Source organism: Babylonia areolata, chromosome 1 (genome assembly GCF_041734735.1).
Source record: "Babylonia areolata isolate BAREFJ2019XMU chromosome 1, ASM4173473v1, whole genome shotgun sequence".
Classification (NCBI taxonomy): Eukaryota; Metazoa; Mollusca; class Gastropoda; order Neogastropoda; family Buccinidae; genus Babylonia; species Babylonia areolata.
Genome location: NC_134876.1, coordinates 26,463,752 through 26,485,725, shown reverse-complemented (window position 1 = coordinate 26,485,725; position 21,974 = coordinate 26,463,752). Strand labels below are relative to the sequence as shown.

Genomic DNA, 21,974 nt, shown 5'->3' with positions numbered 1-21,974 from the left:
CTGAGAACGTTGATGTTTTTAAAAAAAAACTTTTTGCATTCGTTATCAGTTGTTTCGCTTGTCAGTTTATCGACTTCTCTTTTCCTTTTCCAAATTTCACCCTCATTTGCCGAAGTTTCCCCCAACCATCCATTTATTCACATCTCCCACCCCTTCTAACCGATAATACTCAAATGTATTCATAAATACTTTAACAAAACATCTTCAATCACCGATATGTGTGACGGGACATTAAACAAAATTCCTCCTCCTCAGTATGCACAAAGGACACAACAAATCTCTTTCTGTTTGGACTTTATAACTATCTTTGACGATATACAGCAATATCTTAAACACTAAATTTTGTTAATGCTGATCCAATATAAATGTTCGTATTCATAGTCACATGGTTCCACTTTAATAGTGTTTTTTTTTTAAACGAAAAACTGAAAGCCTTTTGTCTAGTCTGAACACGACTGAAAGCCTTTCTCTAGTCTGAACAGACTGAAAACCTTTCTCTAATCTGAACTTGACTGAAAGCCTTTCTCTAGTCTGAACATGACGATCCCAGTCCTGCCATTTACAGTCATTTTATTTTATTTTAAAGCAAGCTAAAAAGCAAGAAATGCATGCTACACCCTGGTTCAACCAAACGCATGAAAAACCAAAACTGCACAACTACTTCCGAATGCCGATGCCGACGTTACACTTCCTCTGACATTAACATCATATAACATTTTATATGCTTCAACAGGTATTCTCTGTCCATCTCAAGTCAACAACTGATATACATATGGATATGAATAGAGTGGACATCTACCAAATTCACCATAAATCAAATATGTTGGTGTTCGACTATTAACAATTGAAGAAACGTTTCATCGCAAATAAATGCGATTTTTCTATGTCATTTTCTTTCTCAAAGCCCCATATTGAACTATGCTGTCAAAACATTAAGAAATAATCCGACTGATTCATCTTCAAGCCTATGTAATAATTTCTAAAATAGCCACAACAGCCCCCCGCTATCCCCCGCCCCCCAAACACACACCTCTGTTACGAATGTATTGGTATGCAAAGATACAACTGAGCTTTGTTAAACAATATATACCCAGATACTTGTAGCTGTTTGGTACAGAGATTTCTGTATTTGCATAAAACCAATGTTCCTGAGACGCCCCAAACCCACATTTTCGAAAACAACAACAAACAACCAACTAAACATTGCTGTTCTTCATGTTCCAGTTCCAGTCTATAAGCCGCTGAATACAAACTATTTAACTGGTTCTGCAGCCCTATTGCTGTTTGAGATAACAATACAATCTCATCATATCATGATAAACAACTCGTTAATCTCATCATACCATGATAAACAACTCGTTAATCTCATCATACCATGATAAACTCGTTAATCTCATCATACCATGATAAACTGGTTAATCTCATCATACCATGATAAACAACTGGTTAATCTCATCATACCATGATAAACAACTAGTTAATCTCATCATATCATGATAAACAACTGGTTAATCTCATCACACCATGATAAACAACTCTATCACATCAAACAAAACACCATGTCCTTACTTGAAATCGAATCAAAGGCTTTTTCAAAATCAAAAAAGGCTACACATAACTTCCGGTTATTTGAGAATGCTTCAGAACAGCCGCCCTGAAAGTAAGCATGTGATCAAATGTACTATGTTTCCTAACTCGGTGTGATACTCACCAATTGTATTGTTTAACCCAATCCATTCTACTAGTTTCTTATCAACTATAGAGCCACCGGGAGAGAGGAGGGAAGATGCAGAGAGAGAGAGAGAGAGAGAGAGAGAGAGAGAGAGAGAGAGAGAGAGAGAGAGAGATGAAGAAAGAGAGAGAAGCAATTCTTTTCCCACGCTTTAATCAAAGAGTTTCTACACTGCTGTGACAACTGAGCCCCAACATAAACATAAACATTCACACATATACCAATGTGTTAACACAGTGATTTGTCTCTCTCCCTTACACACACACACACACACACACACACGACAAGCACACACACACACACACACACACAAACATACACGCACACACACACACACACACACACACACACAGACACACTCACACACTTGACTGGATGAATGAAACAAACGCTTTAATTGGAAACGTCACCAGAGTATAAAAGGCATGTGACATACACAAGTAAGCCTTAAAACCTGTTACACCGATACAATGTGGTTGTATTTGTTCAAAATTACAAAAAAATACCTATGATTCCATTACACACGTCGCTTAAAAAGGAAGAAGGAAAGGAAAGTTATCATCCATGCAATACAAAAAATCAACAGATTCTGGTATTAATGAACTCCTCAGAACACAAAATACGTTATATCTGCATGCATCAACAGCAAACCATAGCTAGCAAACATGAAGTTACAAAACACAATATATACAATTATGATGTACATGAATGCATGCGTGTGTGTGTGTGTGTGTGTGTGTGTGTGTGTGTGTGTGTGTAAGGGAGAGAGAGAGAGAGAGAGAGAGAGAGAGAGAGAGAGAGAGAGAGAGAGAGAGAGAGAGAGAGAGGCAGACTGCATTGTTCAGTTAACGAATGATGCTGAATGATAATGTGTCAAAGCTTCATAAACTCTCAGGAACCAAAAGACCCAAGTTACGTTCTGGCAGTTGTTTAAAACACGCATCAATAAAACACCCAAAACACACACACACACACAAACAAAAACAAGGAAAAGACCACAAAAAACATAAACAAAACAAGACAACAACATCATAACGGAATCTCGCCTTTGAATAGACAAGGAAGACACTGTTCTGTGACAGATATTGTTTGTATCATAATATTATCTCTGACAGATATTGTTTGTATCATAACATATTCTCTGACAGATATTGTTTGTATCATTATATATTCTCTGACAGATATTATTGTTTGTGTCATAACATATTCTCTGACAGATATTGTTTGTATCATAACACATTCTGTGACAGATATTGTTTGTATCATAACACATTCTCTGACAGATATTGCTTGTATCAGTGTATATTCTCTGATAGATATTGTTTGGATCATTATATATTCTCTGACAGATATTGTTTGTATCATTGTATATTCTCTGGCAGATATTGATTGGATCATTATATACTCGAACTCTTCACTTGTGTATTATATAAATGAGGTCAGAGAAGCTACACAGTGGCAATGCCATCCTCACTCTCTAAGTTTCCAACGTGTTTCAACGAGACAAGACAATATTCAAAGTCGTCGAGTGTAGATGTTTGCGTTCATGATGCATATAAATGAATGCGAATGATTATCAATTCAGTGCAAGCATTAATAAGTGTTTGGAAAATGTCTGTAACCGTTGAGACCGACTCAAAGAATCGATGGAATGAAAGAAATGAAGACGAAGTGTATGAGAGTGAGTGAGTGAGTGAGTGAGTGAGTGAACAAGTGGGTGAGTCAGCAGGCGTGCCGAAAAACGCCTTGTCCAAGTGATAGGCAGCCATCATCTAGGAGGCCATCTGTACAGTAAGGCACCATCTGACTAAACCAAAACACAAGTAATATTCCGATCAGGATGCTCTCAGAGTTTCAATGCATTTTAAACACGTGTGTGTGTGTGTGTGTGTGTGTGTGTGTGTGTGTGTGTGTGTGTGTGTGTGTGTGTGTATGTGTGCGTGTCGGAGAGAGAAGGAGAGAGAGAGAGAGAGAGTGACAGGGAAGAGAGAGATAGTGTGACAGAGAGAGAGAGAGAGAGAGAGAGAGAGAGAGAGAGAGAGAGAGAACAAGATCAGCAATTCTGTTCTTCTTCTCCCGCGTTTCAGTCGGTCTACTGTCGTGGCAACTAAGCCCAATGTGCACACAAACGCTCACACATCTACTTGGTTTGGTTTTGTCTTAATTAATCATGAACAAAATAAAAACCACGGAGAATACTCCCTGGCAACACAACGTATGGGTCTGGGATCACACAGTGTGCACCATGGTCCAGACAGATTCTTCCTTTTTAACGGGGGGTGTTCTGGGAGAGTGAAAGAAATCATTTAACTGAAGGAAAAAAACAAACAGGCCACGTTTGGTTTGCTAACCAAGTATTTCACTGATTATCACCTGAAGCAGATGGAAAACAATGTAAGCATTTCTAAAGGCCGAGGTAAAGCTATCCAACAATGGCTGGCGGACTGAATCAGTGGTGTGTTTTGTAGCTGTCCTGCTGAACTAATAATCATAAAAAAGACTGTGGATCGTCCTTGCTCTGTTGATCCGAAAATCATGGGTGTTCAGTTAAATGAAATTTCTTTGTCAAGGCCAGTGACCTCTCTGAACAGAAAGACTAAATTCATCGCTGTATATTAACTTTGAGAATGACAAAGAATGATGATGTCATGGACAAAGGACTAACGCACATGTCATGGACAAGGAAAACCCCAAATCAATGGACTCCGTGTGACTGGCATGTAAAATGAGGTCACTGGTGGAGTGCCCTCAACGATTCTAACGAAGAAACTGATGACCAAAAGCTGACTTCGTTTTCTGCTCTTTGTTTGCTCAGTCTTTACTGAGACAGGTAACAGAAACGTGAGAAACTGCTCGAGATGATGGACAATAGAATAATTTATCATCTACAATCATTTACCACTCGAAAACTGAGAACGAAATGCCATGCGAAATAACATGCACTTCTAGAAATGTGAGAAAAAAAAAAAACACCCCCCAAAAGAGAACAAGAAAAAAAAGTGAACTCTTAACGAAATGGAGTGCAGAAAGCAGTCCCACTTTCAGCACTAACTCTTCAGCATTTCAAACCACCGACTCAGTCCGCCAGAACCACCACCACCTCTTTGCTCATGGTCACGTGAGGCAGGAGTCACGTGCAGCCAGCCAGCCAATCATCTTGCTGCATTCTAGCTGGCGGCCTCGCGCATGGTCCAGATGTCCCGCTGGGGGTCTCCATAGCCGATGGCGTAGCGCGGGTTGTCTGGTGCCATGAGGTAGGGACCAGGGTAGGCCCGGGGGTGGCCCAGGGTGGGGTAGGCGGCCGGGTAGACGGGGTGGGTGCCGTAGCCCTTGGCCAGGTAGGGGTCCTCCATGGCGTACACCGGCTCCATGGCGATGGGGAAGTCCCGCCCCCCGCGCTGTGCGGGGTCCTTCTCCAGCCGCTCCCGGTCCTGTGGGGATCAGGCAGGGATCACAGTGACAAAGAAGAGAATAGAGGGGGTCAGGCAGGGATCACAGTGACAAAGAAGAGAGTAGAGGGGGTCAGGCAGGGATCACAGTGACAAAGAAGAGAATAGAGGGGGTCAGGCAGGGATCACAGTGACAAAGAAGAGAATAGAGGGGGTCAGGCAGGGATCACAGTGACAAAGAAGAGAATAGAGGGGGTCAGGCAGGGATCACAGTGACAAAGAAGAGAATAGAGTGGGTCAGGCAGGGATCACAGTGAAAAAGAACAGAATAGAGGGGAGCAGAACACAACAGAATGAAATAGAACAGAGTGGAAAAGAATGGAATAGAACAGAATAAAACAGAGTGCAACATAACTATGCAGAATAGAATAGAGCAGAACAGAACTATTCAGATTTGAGTGTGGAATAGAATAGCATAGAACAGAATAGAATATAGTGGAACAGAACTATACAGAATAGAATAGAGCGGAACAGAACTATTCAGATTAGAGTGTGGAATAGAATAGCATAGAACAGAATAGAATATAGTGGAACAGAACAGAACTGAGCTGAATATAACAGAACATACTAAAACAGAACATAATACCACAGAATGGCATAGAATAGAATGGACTGGAATCAATGGAATAAAATATAAAAGAATACAACAGAACATGTAGAATATGTCTTACTACCAAGTGCACCGGAGATATTTTGTTTCCTTGGAAAGTGTGTTAGCATATTAACTAACTCATTCTTACACTTAAACATACACACGTATGCGCGCTCACACACGTGCTCTCTCCCGTTCTCTGTTTCTGTTACACACACACACACACACACACACACACACAACAACAACAACAACAACAACAACAACAAAAAACAACAACACACACACACGCACAAACACACGCACACACAAACACACACACACAGACACAAACACACACACACCACTCCCTGACCTCATATCGCTGGGAGGTGATGTAGCAGCCGGCCAGGGAGTAGAAGGTGGCGGTGAAGGCAGCCAGGATCATGCCCACCCAGCCCAGGGCGTAGGACCACCCGTAACTGCGGCGGGTGGCCTGCTTGATGGTCTGGGTACGTGCACACACGACAACAGCTCTCAGGACTAAAATCAATACTAATCCACCATAAAGAGTGTTTATATGATGATGGCAATGATGATGATGGTAATGACGATGATGTTGATGGTGATGATGGTGACGATGATGATGATGATGATGATGATGATGGTGACGACAAGGATGATGATGATGATGACGGTGGTGATAATGGTAACAATGACGGTGAAATGATGACGACGACGACGATGATGATCATGATAATGGTGATGATGACGGCGATGATGACGACGACGATGATGATGATGATAATGACGATCACAATAATGATGGTGACGATGACGATGAGGATGACAAAGGTGATGATGATGACAATAGTGACGATGACGACAATGGTGATGATGATGACAATGGTGATGACGACGACAGACAACCAGGTGCCGTACCGAGGACCACTGCTTGTAGAAGTCCTCCTCCGTCAGCTTGTTCCGCTCCAGGTACTCCGCCCCGTGGAAAAAGGCGATGGCTGCTGCCACGCTGAACGCTGTACACAGTACACACACACACACACACACACACACACACACACACATATATATATACACCCCCCCCACACACACACACACATAGCACAAACATAGCACACACACACACACACACAGAGCACACACATAGCACACACACAAATACACACAGCACACATACACACAGCACACACACAGAATACACACACATAACACACACACAAACACAGCACACACACACACACACATAGCACACACAGCACACACACACATAGCACATACACACACACACACTCGTCAGTAGTGAATAAGTCTCATCACCTGGTTTGAATTAAACTTCGGACGTTCAATGATTAATTAAATCACTAATACTAAAACTTTAAACAGTACTAAGTGATGAAAGATGAGAATTTCGGTTTCAGTTTCAATGAAGTGTCAAGGCGTGCGGACTGATCCATATGCGCTACACTCTATCTGCTGTTCAGAAAAAGAAAGAGGAGAAAAAACAACAACAAAAAGCAAAAGAAACAAAAAAACAAAAACAATAGGAGCACATGCTTTACCTAGACGTCTTGAGGAAAGATATTGACGACAGATATTTAAACACATCAGTGAAAAGATATCAGACGACAGATATTTAAGCACATCGGTGATATATACAACACAGAGGCACGAGTGATCACAAAAAACACCAATAACAGAAATGAAATGTAGCCAACAAAACAAAGTCCATAAAAAAGCCCTAAAATAAAAGTAGTAAAGCAATTTTCAAAAAGAAGAATAACCGATTTTTAAAAATACTAAGTAATCTTCTCAAGTATTTCGTACACTGTGTATTATTTTGTTGGAACATTCAACGGAGAAGGGAGACAATCATCTACGAACACACTCAGATTGTTTCCCTTGACCCGTAGTGGCGTGGAAAGAATGGAGAATTCTCGTGTGAAGGACTTCCAATTTACCTCCCCTGGACCGTCAGGGTTGCTGGGTGTGCGGGAAATGAAATACAAGGACTGATACAGCCGGTCCTGTGCTTCAAGAAACATCAACTGTCTGAAAGCCTGACCTCTAGGAAAGGATTAAAGCGCACTGATGTCCCTTGGTTATATGATGAAGATGATGATGATCAATGTGGTTGTTTCTGTTGTGGTGGTAGCAGTGCCAGTGGTTGTCCCTGAGTTCCCTGGGAAATCTTCTTCCACTTCTGGACTGTCACAGGGCCCTGGCTGATTAGTGATATCAGTTAATGATGGAAGGAGAACGGTGGGGATTCCAGAGGTTTTCCGTAACGACATTCACAGCTTTTCCTGGCCTGTATCCGTAAAGACATTCACAGGTTTTCCTGGCCTGTATCAGTAAAGACATTCACAGGTTTTCCTGGCCTGTATCCGTAAAGACATTCACAGGTTTTCCTGGCCTGTATCCGTAAAGACATTCACAGGTTTTCCTGGCCTGTATCCGTAAAGACATTCACAACAGTTAATCGTGGCGTTTTATGAAGACTGAACTGAATGTGGATCCTCCTAACAGACTGGTGCATTGTGTGTGTGTGTGTGTGTGTGTGTGTGTGTGTGTGTGTGTGTGTGTGTGTCTGTGTGTGCTTTGTTGTACTCTGTGTGCGTGTGTGTGTGTGTGCTTTGCTGTACTGTGTGTGTGTGTGTGTGTGTGTGAGAGAGAGAGAGAGAGAGAGAGAGAGAGAGAGAGAAACAGACAGAGAAACAGAGAGAGAGGGGGGCAGACAGACAGACAGACAGACAGACAGAGACCTTACCGGCGATGTAGGCACACAGCCCCGCCACATAGGCCCAGCGGGAGATCCGCCAGCAGCACAGGATCAGGCCAAAAACAAAGGCCGTGACGAAAAACACCAGGGCCACGATGTAGAAGGCCAGGAAGAGACGGAGCAAGTCTGCACACACACACACACACACACACACACACACACATATATATATATATATAAACACACACACACACACATATATAAACACACACACACACACACACACACACACACACACACACACACACACACACACACACACAAACACACACACACACACAAACACACACATAAACACACACACACATAAACACACACAAGCACACACAAACACATAAACACACACACACACACACACACACACACACACACACACACATTTTTACTCACTCACATGCGTAAAAAAAAAGAAAAAAAAAGGAGAAAAGGATACTTATATAGCATACAATCCAAACATCTGCTGTAGGTGATTTACAAAACACTTCTGTTCACATAACACATTACACCAATATTACGTACACACCAAAATGTGACTAACAAAATAAACACACAGACACACACCCCACATACATACATTTTAACATACATAAATATACGTTCATAGCAGCTGCCCTTCACATACGCACACACAGGCGCACACAAACACACACATCTATCTATAGAAAAAGGACATCCCCCCACCCCAAATTCAAGACTTTTTTGGAAAAAAGAAAGCAAAAAACCAAGCAAAGCAGAAAAGAGCTGTCAAAGAGAAAAGGGAAGCCCAGAAACAGAGACAGCGATTGATATGAGGGGATTTCTGGCACAGAATTTCATGAAGGTTGGGATGCTGTTTAAACTTACGAACTCTGACGAGGATGTTATCATTGTAGCCTGGAAGGTTGCGGGTGGGTGGGTCGTGTGGGGTGTGAGGGATGGGGGCTGGGAGGGGGGGTCAACACTTACTAACTGACGAGGCAGTCGTCACTGAAGCCTGGGGCGTGGGGGGTAAGGTTTGGGGGTGGAAGTGGAGGGTGGGGGTAGGTGGGTCAACACTTACGAACTCTGACGAGGTAGTCGTCACTGAAACCTGGGGGTTGGGGGCTGGGGGGGTGGGGGTGGAATTGGAGGGTGGGGGGTGGAGGTGGGGTGGCAACACTTACGAACTCTGACGAGGTAGTCGTCACTGAAGCCTGAGGGTGGAGGGTGGGGCTGGGGGTGGAAGTGGAGGGTGGGGGTGGAGGTGGGGTGGCAACACTTACGAACTCTGACGAGGTAGTCATCACTGTAGCCTGGGGGTGGAGGGCGGGGCTTGGGGGTGGAAGTGGAGGGTGGGGGTGGAGGTGGGGTGGCAACACTTACTAACTCTGACGAGGTAGTCATCACTGTAGCCTGGGGGGTGGGGGGTGTGGGGCTTGGGGGTGGAAGTGGAGGGTGGGGGGTGGAGGTGGGGTGGCAACACTTACTAACTCTGACGAGGTAGTCATCACTGTAGCCTGGGGGGTGGGGGGTGTGGGGGGTGAGGGTGGAAGTGGAGGGTGGGGGGTGGAAGTGGAGGGTGGGGGGTGGAGTTGGGGTGGCAACACTTACTAACTCTGACGAGGTAGTCATCACTGTAGCCTGGGGGTTGGGGGGTGTGGGGCTTGGGGGTGGAAGTGGAGGGTGGGGGGTGGAAGTGGAGGGTGGGGGGTGGAGTTGGGGTGGCAACACTTACTAACTCTGACGAGGTAGTCATCACTGTAGCCTGGGGGGTGGGGGGTGTGGGGGGTGAGGGTGGAAGTGGAGGGTGGGGGTGGAGGTGGGGGTCAACACTTACTAACTCTGACGAGGTAGTCATCACTGTAGCCTGGGAGTGGAGGGTGGGGCTTGGGGGTGGAAGTGGAGGGTGGGGGGTGGAGGTGGGGTGGCAACACTTACGAATTCTGACGAGGTAGTCGTCACTGTAGCCTTGGGGTTGGGGGTTGGGGGATGGGGGTGGGAGTGGGTGGCAACACTTACGAATTCTGACGAGGTAGTCGTCACTGACGCCCGAGCGACTGTCAGGCAGGTCATACTCCACATTGAAGCAATAGCCGTCCACCACTCCCTCCGCCGTGTCCAGGACTGAAACACAGTGCACAGGGTTGTCCGTTCATTTCACACTGTGACAAGTACTTGACAAACAAAACAACAACAAAATAACAACAACAACGGGAGAGAGAGAGAGAGAGAGAGAGAGAGAGAGAGAGAGAGAGAGAGAGAGAGAGAGAGAGAGAGAGATCATTTGTTTTAACGTTTAACCTTAAAACTCTATGCGCTTGCGGTGGGTTGATGGATTTTAAGATATCTGATTGATGTTAAATGCTAACCAATTTGTTCCTCCACAATGGAGGCTAGTATGCACAACAAGCAACAGCTGTTTCACACTGTGGACTATATACATGTGTGTGTGTGTGTGTGTGTGTGTGTGTGTGTGTGTGTGTGTGTGTGTGTGTGTGTGTGTGTGTGTGTGTGTGTTAGTTTGAAGTACATGGAAAAAAATCAATAATTTAATCATATAATCGGTTTGGGGTGAGGACATCTGAATTATTTACCGAGGCCTTCGGCTTGTTTGTGTGCGTGAGGGAGAGAGAGAGAGAGAGAGAGAGAGAGAGAGAGAGAGAGAGAGAGAGAGAGAGAGAGGGAGAGAGTACGTACATGTATGTGTATGTATCCGTATGTGTGTATGTGTGCATATGCACAAGGGAGTACCCGTACGCGCGCGTGCGTCAGTGGTTGCATACAGCGTTCGCGCGCACTGTGTGTGTGTGTGTGTGTGTGTGTGTGTCTGTATGTGTGTGTGCGTGTGTGTGTGTGTGTGTGCGTGCGTGTGTGCGTGCGTGTGTGCGTGCGTGCGTGTGTGTGTGTGTTTGGGTTTATGTGTGCATGTATGTATGTGTATGTGTGCGCGAGCGATTATCCATACGATCGCGTTCGTCCGTGGTTGTGAACGTGGATGTGTGCAAGTTGCGCGTACATATGTGATCATGGAGGATCGTGCTCGCAAACGTGCATCGATGGGAACATCCCATTACTTGTACAGTGAGACCTGCACACTGTCAGCTGATGGGAACATCCCATTACATGTAAAGTGAGACATGTCAGCTGATGGGAACATCCCATTACATGTAAAGTGAGACCTGCACACTGTCAGCTGATGGGAACATCCCATTACATGTAAAGTGAGACCTGTCAGCTGATGGGAACATCCCATTACATGTAAAGTGAGACATGTCAGCTGATGGGAACATCCCATTACATGTAAAGTGAGACCTGCACACTGTCAGCTGATGGGAACATCCCATAACATGTAAAGTGAAACCTGCACACTGTCAGCTGATGGGATCATCCCATTACATGTAAAGTGAGACCTGCACACTGTCAGCTGATGGGAACATCCCATTACATGTAAAGTGAGACCTGTCAGCTGATGGGAACATCCCATTACATGTAAAGTGAGACCTGTCAGCTGATGGGAATATCCCATGACATGTAATGTGAAACCTGTCAGCTGATGGGAATATCCCATGACATGTAATGTGAAACCTGTCAGCTGATGGGAACATCCCATTACATGTAATGTGAGACCTGTCAGCTGATGGGAACATCCCATTACATGTAAAGTGAGACCTGTCAGCTGATGGGAACATCCCATTACATGTAAAGTGAGACCTGTCAGCTGATGGGAACATCCCATTACATGTAAAGTGAGACCTGTCAGCTGATGGGAACATCCCATTACATGTAAAGTGAGACCTGCACACTGTCAGCTGATGGGAACATCCCATTACATGTAAAGTACTGGTCCTTTCTACCTGGCTTTCTGCAGAACACGATGTGAAGGACAGACTGAACACCAGGTAAATGTCTATGATGTTGTTTCCGATTTACATTTAACTGATTGTGGAACGTCCCTTAAATGATATAATGATGAAATTTCTTGAATAAAAAAAGAAAGAAAAGATTCTATGTACAGCTTATAGGATTTTAACCATGGGCCATATGTAAAGGCTCTCTTCCGTAATTCGAGATCAGTATGAGCAAGCATGGTCCACGCTGACGCGTGTTGCTGTGACGTCATTGTGTCAGCCAGCACTGTGGACAGTCCACAAGCTGACAGTGGAACAGAAATCCAATCCTGACTGAGGCTCACATTTCTCTCTGTTGGTCCCCCTAACAGGAAACACACCGTGGCAAGGCCAGTCACTCTCCCCAACAGTCACACACGGGGATTACAGAAACGGATAAACATCTGCTTCAACACTTCGTTTACCTTCAAGTACGCGAAAAGAAACTTTTAGCTTTTTTCCTTCTCTCCCTAGAGATAACGGAGAACAAGGAAGGGCGAGTGTTTGTGTGATTTAGCAAATGAAGTATTTCTTCAAACATCGCTTACGCTGTTCAGTTTTCTTCAAACATTGGTTCTTCTCGGTTTTCGCCTCGCTTCATTCTTGCGTTGTGCAGGAACCGTGAACAATAACAACAGGCAGATACAGAGACATGGCAGGCAACAAGCAGACAGACAGGCAAACAGACAGACTGACAATCTGCTAAAGAAGAAGACACTGACAATCCGGCAAGGAAGACATTGATAGCGCAAGGAAGACACTGATAATCCGGCAAGGAAGACATTGATAGCGCAAGAAAGACATTGATAATCCGGCAGGGAAGACATTACTCATCCGTCAAGGAAGACATTGCTCATCCGGCAAAGAATACACTGATAATCCGGCAAGGAAGACATTGATAATCCGGCAAAGAAGACACTGATAATCCAGCAAGAAAGACATTGCTAATCCGGCAAGGAAGAAATTGCTAACCCGGCAAAGAATACATTGCTAATCCGGCAAGGAAGACACTGACAGTCCGTCAAGGAAGACACTGACGGTCCGTCAAGGAAGACAATGACAGTCCGTCAAGGAAGACACTGACGGTCCGGCAAGGACGAGACAGGCATACCCACAGAAAAGGAACAGACATTACATATTGCAAAAGGCAAGAGAGATTGGCAATTAGAGAGAGAGGGAGAGAGACAGAGACAGAGAGAGAGAGACAGACACACAGGGAGACAGAGAGAGGGTCCGTTTTAAAAGCGTCACTCCTTATTACTCTGTCGGTCAGTCCCTCTTTGTCTCTCTCCCCCACCCTTATTTCTTTTCTCTCACATGCTGGAGAAGAGATGATCATTCATTCCGGTCCTAACACCAGTGTGACAGTGCCATGCCGGTAAACCTTCAGCAGAAGAAAAACAAAGGGAATGATATAGAGTGGATTGAAAAGGCTTGACGTGTGGGTATTGAGCAAATGTACCCCCCCAGCCCCCTCCCAATCCCTTCCCTCCTTCCGAAATAACACCCTCCCTCACCCCCATACCCCCAACACTACTTTCCCATCCTGTCGACAATAGTCACTCCAGGTACACACACCGTGGGTTTTTCTCCTTATTTTTAACCTCCAACACATCAAATTCAATATACCTCGCACATACATGAAACAACAACAACAAACAAACAAAAACAAAGCACGTCACAGCTGTTACACACACACACACACACACACACACACACACACACACACACACACACATATATATATATATATATATGTATATATATATTTATTTTTAATTTTTATTTTTTCCTACGAGTTCCATGAATTCCCGGCAGCAATTCTTTGGAGAGCTAAATCAAACATGAGTTCCAATCATTACAAGGTGGATGAGTTTATTTTAGCCTTTCTGTGACTGAAGGCATGGGTGCGCGGCTGTGTGTGAACGTGTGTGTGGTTGAACTGATCATGTAAACGGCGTGAGATGCGTTCACAAGTAGATCTTGTTCTTTCTCGCCCCCTTGTTTGAAAGTCCTCACGCTGAATGGACGTAACATGGACAATCAGAGAGAGAGAGGGAGAGAGAGGGAGAGAGTGTGTGTTCTTTTTTTCCCTTCAGTTTAACGTCTTTTCACTGAATTTAGACACACACTCACACACACACACATACAGACACACACAAACACAGACATACACACACGCACACAGACACACACACGCACACGGACACACCAGCCTACCCCTACACACACACACATCACCCTTCACACTGACACACACACAGCCACCATTGTCCTTCAGGACTCCTTCCCCTATCTACCACACAGGCAGCCAGACAGCTAGCTGTGTGTTACAGCAACACAACTATGTGTGCCGTGTCTCTCTCCCAGTGGCTACAGTCACCACGACACAGCAGGGGAGCAGGGTAGGTAACTCCAAACTCCCCGCCACGCCCCTTCACACAGGGCTGGTAACTCCAAACTTCCCGCCACGCCCCTTCACACAGGGCTGGTAACTCCAAACTCCCTTCCACACAGGGTAGGTAACTCCAAACTCCCCGCCACGCCCCTTCACACAGGGCTGGTAACTCCAAACTTCCCGCCACGCCCCTTCACACAGGGCTGGTAACTCCAAACTCCCCGCCACGCCCCTTCACACAGGGCAGATAACTCAAAACTCCCTTCCACACAGGGTAGGTAACTCCAAACTCCCCGCCATGCCCCTTCACACAGGGCAGATAACTCAAAACTCCCTTCCACACAGGGTAGGTAACTCCAAACTCCCCGCCATGCCCCTTCACACAGGCAGCGAAATGTCAAGTTGACACAATGCAAAAGATCGCCAAGAACGACAACACACATGGAGGAGGGGGTGACGAAGAATGATGATGGAGGGATGGGGCGGGGGGTGGGGGGTGGGGGGGTGGGGGGGTAGGGAACCAGAAAAACCGCTCTGCTGCAAGGACTGCAGAGTGGTCTGTTATATAAACTGACAGCACAGTCTGTTAAAATCGCAGGCAGCAAACTGGTTTGTTCAGAACATTTTGTCTCGTTTACTTCCAACAGTGTCTGACATTTCGGGATGAAGTGGACAAGGCGTGTTTCTCATCGTACATGTGTTCTTCAGGACCCAGTGTGGCCCCACCCCCAGAAAGTTTTAAAGTCTTAAGCAAAGGAAAAGAAACGGGAATAGTCTTTTGGACCTTTGGCTGTTGTTTCATGTGATGTACTTGGAGCCCATTAAATGGGGAGTTTGCGCCATATGAGTACACTATATTGTTAGTATTATCATTATTATCATTATCATCAAAGACGGGAAAAGACACTAGTCACCCTTCCCTTCTGTCTTTTTGGGGAACAGATCTGTTTGCTATCAAAACTTCTATACCCGCCAAAATAAATTCTGCTTTCAACTGGTTACCAGCAACCAGAACGTACCCAACAGACAACACTCTGGGTCTACGATAGAACAAAACCCCAGTGACAAACAACAACAAACAAACAAAAAACACGACAAAAAACCGCACACGCCATCTCCAAAGTTCACAGCGTCAAACGTATTATTCTTTATTCCCCGTTTACGAGAGACGCGAAATGAATATGCATGAGATCTATGCGCAGCAACACACGCTGCCTTTGAAGTGACGACAGTGAGCAATGGGTTTTTCTTTGCGGGGAGGGGGGGGGGGGAGACAAGATGGACGATGTCCGGTTTCACCACCTTGTACCAGCAAGGACAGCAAAGCTCGTGGTGTGGTGTGCCGAACTAATTCCTCATGGGTTTGTGGCTGGCTGGATAGAGCTAAAAATATTGCTCATGTGAGATTAAAATGCATTACTGCGTGTGTGTGTGGGAGTTGTTGTTGCATTTCACACACACACACACACACACACACACACACACACACAAACTCGTGTGAGATTAAAATGCATTACTGCGCGTGTGTGTGGGAGTCGTTGTTGCATTTCACACACACACACACACACACACACTCGTCCACGTGCGTGGCAGCACATAACTGATGGACAACAGCCAAGTCCCAGAACTGCCCATCCGTCCACAAGCGTGACTGCAGAGTGGGATGGATGAACCAACACATAAACCGGTTACCCATCAAATCAAACACTAATCCCTCAACAAGTTTCACTTTAAATTGTTCTACACACACACACATACACACACACACATTCACACTCTCACCCACACAAACACACACACACACACACAAGCGCACACACACACACGCACAAGCACACACACACACACACACACACAGAGGAGGGAGCAACGTGAAAGAACCTCAGTGGGATGAAGCCAGTCACACAGCCACTCACCACACAAACACACACGGCAATTTCACGGACCCAGTGAAACCATGCAATCGATGCTGGTGCTTCTGTTCATCCATTTCGCCCATCAAACACCTGGTCACGCTCCCCAAACACTCCTGTCGCCACAGCGTTACCGGGGCTTGATTCTGCGCCAGGTTCCTGAGCTCTGATGCTAAACAATGCCTAGAAGCCAGGCTACAGTATGTGCATCTGTGGACAAGCTGGATTGTTTTTGTTCTATTGCCGGAAGAAGAATATATATATATATATATATATATGCAAATAAAGAATAAACCACTTTGATTGTTGTGTGTGTGTGTGTGTGTGTGTGTGTGTGTGTGTTGGGGGTGGGGGGGAGAGGAGACGGACAGATAGAGAAAATCATAGTTTAGAAAAAGAACAAAGATTTCAAGATTTATAGAACAACCTACTAATGGAACAATGTACCCTTTATAATTTGCCACACCAGTAAATTTCTTTCACGCGAAAATATCCCTCGACAGAGGGAACCAGGTCTCTCATCTCAGTAAGCTGTTCTCCAGTCTCACTTCAGACAGCAGAGCGCCACCAAACTGAATTCCTCTCACCGAGAAAGAGAGAGTGAGAAAAAAAGCATAAATCTCCATTTCTGACGTTGACACACTTCCCGGAAACGACGTACACAAATTATGCTTGCGTCACGAGTTCACAGACAGCTTTCCTGACTAAGGAGAGAGACACAGAGAAAGAGAGAGGCAGAAAGAGACTGAGAGAGAGAGAGAGAGAGAGAGAGACAGAGACAGAGACAGAGACAGAGAGACAGAGAGTGAGAGGGGAGACAATAAAATACAAGAACAAATCTTTATTAACGAGGGTTACACTGAAGTCCATGCAGCTTTTTTACATGCTGTCCTCGCACTCGGGGGGAACAAAGCACATGGGAGAGAGAAAGCGTCACGCCTTCACTTATGCTGGTGATGGAAAGTGACACATATATTATATCATGTGAGGGGGGGTAAGTGTGGAACCTTTAAATTCACACACACACACACACACACACACACACACACACGTCGAGATGACAATTCAGCACTTTGTGCTCAGTCGCTACAAAAAGGAAAGCTCTCTCTGAACACATAATGCTGATTTAACAGAAATATTGATTTATTCATTGAGGAAGTGAACACGTGTCTGGAGACATGCGTTGTGTGGTGAAACCAGAGCACCCCTCCCTTGATATGCTGGTGTCTGTTCATCTTAGTCAAGCCTGCTCTCACAAGGTTTGAATATAGCCCCAAAGGATGTTTAGCAGTTATCTGCTCCCTTGACACTATGCATGGAATACAAGAACATGGATCCCAGTCCGCCCCTTGATCAACACAGCCTTCACCAAACCCAAACCCAAGTCCGGGGCAGCTTGGCCTGAAGGGCGTATCGTCAGCTGGTCACTGCACTCAAAACAAGACAGAACTGCATGTATTGATCACCGAACTGCACTCGCGGCCTGTGTACAGCTGTCAAACTACTTTCTTCCTGTGGAACATAGGTGAAGGTTTCCAGTACAAGGTTTACAGTAGTATCCTATAGTTTGAACCTGTACTGAAAACTCTGATCAGGTTCTTCACTGTCTGTATTAGTGCCACTTCACTTTTTTTGTTTTTGTTTTGTTGATTTCACGGTGTTGTGTATTTCAACTGAATCTGACTAAGTACCGTGACCACTGCAAGAAAAACAAAGGAAGGAGCAGGCTACATAGTGTGTACAAGTGAACAGACAGGACAGACACAGAAACAAAGGGCCAACAGAACAGACAGAACAGACACAGTCACAAAGGGCCAACAGAACAGACAGAACAGACACAGTCACAAAGGGCCAACAGACAGAACAGACACAACAGACACAGTCACAAAGGGCCAACAGACAGAACAGACACAACAGACACAGTCACAAAGGCCCAACAGACAGAACAGACAGTCACAAAGGGCCAACAGAACAGACAGAACAGACACAGTCACAAAGGGCCAACAGACACAACAGACACAGTCACAAAGGGCCAACAGACAGAACAGACACAGTCACAAAGGCCCAACAGACAGAACAGACAGTCACAAAGGGCCAACAGACAGAACAGACACAGTCACAAAGGGCCAACAGACAGAACAGACACAGTCACAAAGGCCCAACAGACAGAACAGACAGTCACAAAGGGCCAACAGACAGAACAGACACGGTCACAACGGGCCAACAGACAGAACAGACAGAACAGACACAGTCACAAAGGGCCAACAGACAGAACAGACACGGTCACAACGGGCCAACAGACAGAACAGACACGGTCACAACGGGCCAACAGACAGAACAGACAGAACAGACACAGTCACAAAGGCCCAACAGACAGAACAGACACAGTCACAAAGGCCCAACAGACAGAACAGACACAGTCACGGGCCAACAGACAGAACAGACACAACAGACACAGTCACAAAGGGCCAACAGACAGAACAGACAGAACAGACACAGTCACAACGGGCCAACAGACAGAACAGACACGGTCACAACGGGCCAACCTGCAGACACGCACGAACGGACACACAGCGACTTAAACATTCTTTCTTAATCCCCCTCCCCTCCCCTCTCCCTCTGTCCGTCTCCTTTCTTACTGTATTTCTCTTTTTCCTTTCTCTCAACTCTCTGTCTCTCCCCTCTCTGTTTCTCTCTGTCTGTACCCCCCTCTCCATCCTTGTCTCTATATCTCTCTCTAGTGTCTGTTTTGTAAGATCAGATTTGTATGACAGGACGATAAATGAAAGTACCACCAGTACCACGACTTCTTCCTCTTCTACTACGACTACTGCTGCTGCTACCGCTGCTACTACTACTGCTACTACATACGTAACCAGGAACTGTTTACCTAAATAAGCTTTTTACGCCAGGTTGAGAAGAAAACATGGGTTGCTTGTTTTTTTGGGTTTTTTTTTTTAACTGCTACCATATTTTTTTTATATTTCCCCTTTGCAACAGAAGCCGCCAGAGAACACGACACAGGAGACCTGACAAGGTGTGTGTGTGTGTGTGTCTGTGTGTGTGTGTTGGGGGCGGGGGAACTATAAATCCTTGTCACACAACCGTCCGGTGCCCGGCAACAGACATGGCTGTGTTACACCGTGAAACAACGTCAGCCATGTGTAACACTACACTGCGGGATGGAGGGGGGGGGAGAGGAGGAGAAGAAAAAGAAGGAGGAGGAGGAGAAGAAAAAAGGAGGAGGAGAAGAAAAAGAAGAAGGAGGAGGAGGAAGAGGAGAAGAAGAAGAAAGAGGAGGAGGAGGCGGAGAAGAAGAAGGAGGAGGAGGAGAAAAAAGAAGAAGAAGAAGGAGGAGGAAGAGGAGAAGAAGGAGAAGGAGGAGGAGGAGGAGGAGGAGGAAGAGGAGGAGGAAGAGGAGGAGGAGGAGATGAAGAAGGAGGAGGAGGGGGAGAAGAAGAAGAAGCATGATGATGATGATGAGGAGGAGGAGGAGGAGAAGAAAAAGGAGGAGGAGGGAGAGAAGAAGAAGAAGAAGAAGAAGAAGAAGAAGAAGGAGGAGGAGGAGGAGGAGAGAGGAGGAGGAGGAGGAGAAGAAGAAGAAGAGAGAGGAGGAGGAGGAGAGAGGAGGAGGAGAGAGAGAAGAGGAGGAGGAGGAGGAAAGAGGAGAAATAGGGGGGGGGGGGGGGGGGGTGGAGGGGGAAGGGGGGAGAAAGAAAACGAGGAGAAATACGCGCACATAAAATTATTATCACTTCGACTAGAAAGATGCACAATTGAAAATGGCCATAGCTACAAAGATGTATCACTGAAAATAACCACCACCCCCACCCTACACACACACAAACCACACACAAACCACACACACACACACACACACACACAAACGTCCACTTCCTCGATTACCAATCCGCAGGCAGGCAGGCACTGAAGCAGTTAATCTTCTTTACAGCTTGTTGTTGGGCAACAGGCCCACAGGGCGTGACAGTGATTCACACTACACACCTGCCACACCAGTCTGTTGACCATGGAACACTGTCTGTACGTGTTACACACCACACAGCTGCCACAACAGTCTGTTGACCACGGAACACTGTGACAGTGACCACGGAACACTGTGACAGTCTGTGATGTTAACAGTCTGTTGACCACGGAACACTGTGACAGTCTGTTGACCACGGAACACTGTGACAGTCTGTTGACCACGGAACACTGTGACAGTCTGTTGACCACGGAACACTGTGACTGTCTGTGATGTTAACAGTCTGTTGACCACGGAACACTGTTACAGTCTGTGCATGTCCTATAGAAGCTGAATAATCGGTTTGTATAAGCTAAAACGAGGAGAGTCGAGGAATATATGAAATGTATGTAATCGGTGGATAACAAGCCGCAGCAGCTGCACAATCGATAAATCAGTTGAACAAAATAACCGCAGTGATGATTAAACACATCTGTTGCTGCCACTGCCACTGTCAGTGAGTCAGTGACATTGTGTGTACCACTTCAGTAGTGTACATGTGTGTGTACCACTTCAGTAGTGTACATGTGTGTGTACCACTTCAGGAGTGTACATGTGTGTACCACTTCAGGAGTGTACATGTGTGTGTGTACCACTTCAGGAGTGTACATGTGTGTGTACCACTTCAGGAGTGTACATGTGTGTGTACCAACTTAGTAGTGTACATGTGTGTGTACCAATTCAGGAGTGTACATGTGTGTGTACCATTTCAGGAGTGTACATGTGTGTGTACCAATTCAGGAGTGTACATGTGTGTGTACCATTTCAGCAGTGTACATGCGTGTGTACCACTTCAGGAGTGTACATGTGTGTGTACCACTTCAGTAGTGTACATGTGTGTGTACCAATTCAGGAGTGTACATGTGTGTGTACCATTTCAGGAGTGTACATGTGTGTGTACCACTTCAGGAGAGTACATGTGTGTGTACCACTTCAGTAGTGTACATGTGTGTGTGTACCACTTCAGTAGTGTACATGTGTGTGTACCACTTCAGAAGTGTACATGTGTGTGTACCACTTCAGTAGTGTACATGTGTGTGTACCACTTTAGTAGCGTACATGCGTGTGTTCCACAACCACTGACTTTTTCAACGGACACGCGCGCCGATCTTGTGCACTTAATATAGAGAAATAGCTGTTGCAAATTTCAAAAGAAGTCTATACATCATTAATGATTGCTAATATCCTAAATTAGTAGAACGAAGCACAGAAAGTATTCCGCGGAAACACACATAGTGACAC

At 45.5% G+C, this 21,974-nt stretch overlaps 1 protein-coding gene across 1 annotated transcript in view; it reads right to left on the bottom strand.

Moving 5' to 3' along the window:
• Positions 1 to 2,449: 2,449 nt before the first annotated feature.
• The window catches only part of LOC143281275 (uncharacterized), a 32,479-nt gene continuing 12,954 nt past the window's right edge, over positions 2,450 to 21,974 (bottom strand). Inside the window, exons 2-6 of the mRNA XM_076586408.1 lie at positions 10,533 to 10,637; positions 8,544 to 8,681; positions 6,695 to 6,792; positions 6,129 to 6,260; positions 2,450 to 5,163 (exon numbers count right to left, since the gene is read on the bottom strand). Of these exons, the coding sequence (XP_076442523.1) occupies positions 4,900 to 5,163; positions 6,129 to 6,260; positions 6,695 to 6,792; positions 8,544 to 8,681; positions 10,533 to 10,637 (737 nt within the window). The 3' untranslated portion in view covers positions 2,450 to 4,899. The remainder of the gene's footprint in view (positions 5,164 to 6,128; positions 6,261 to 6,694; positions 6,793 to 8,543; positions 8,682 to 10,532; positions 10,638 to 21,974) is intronic.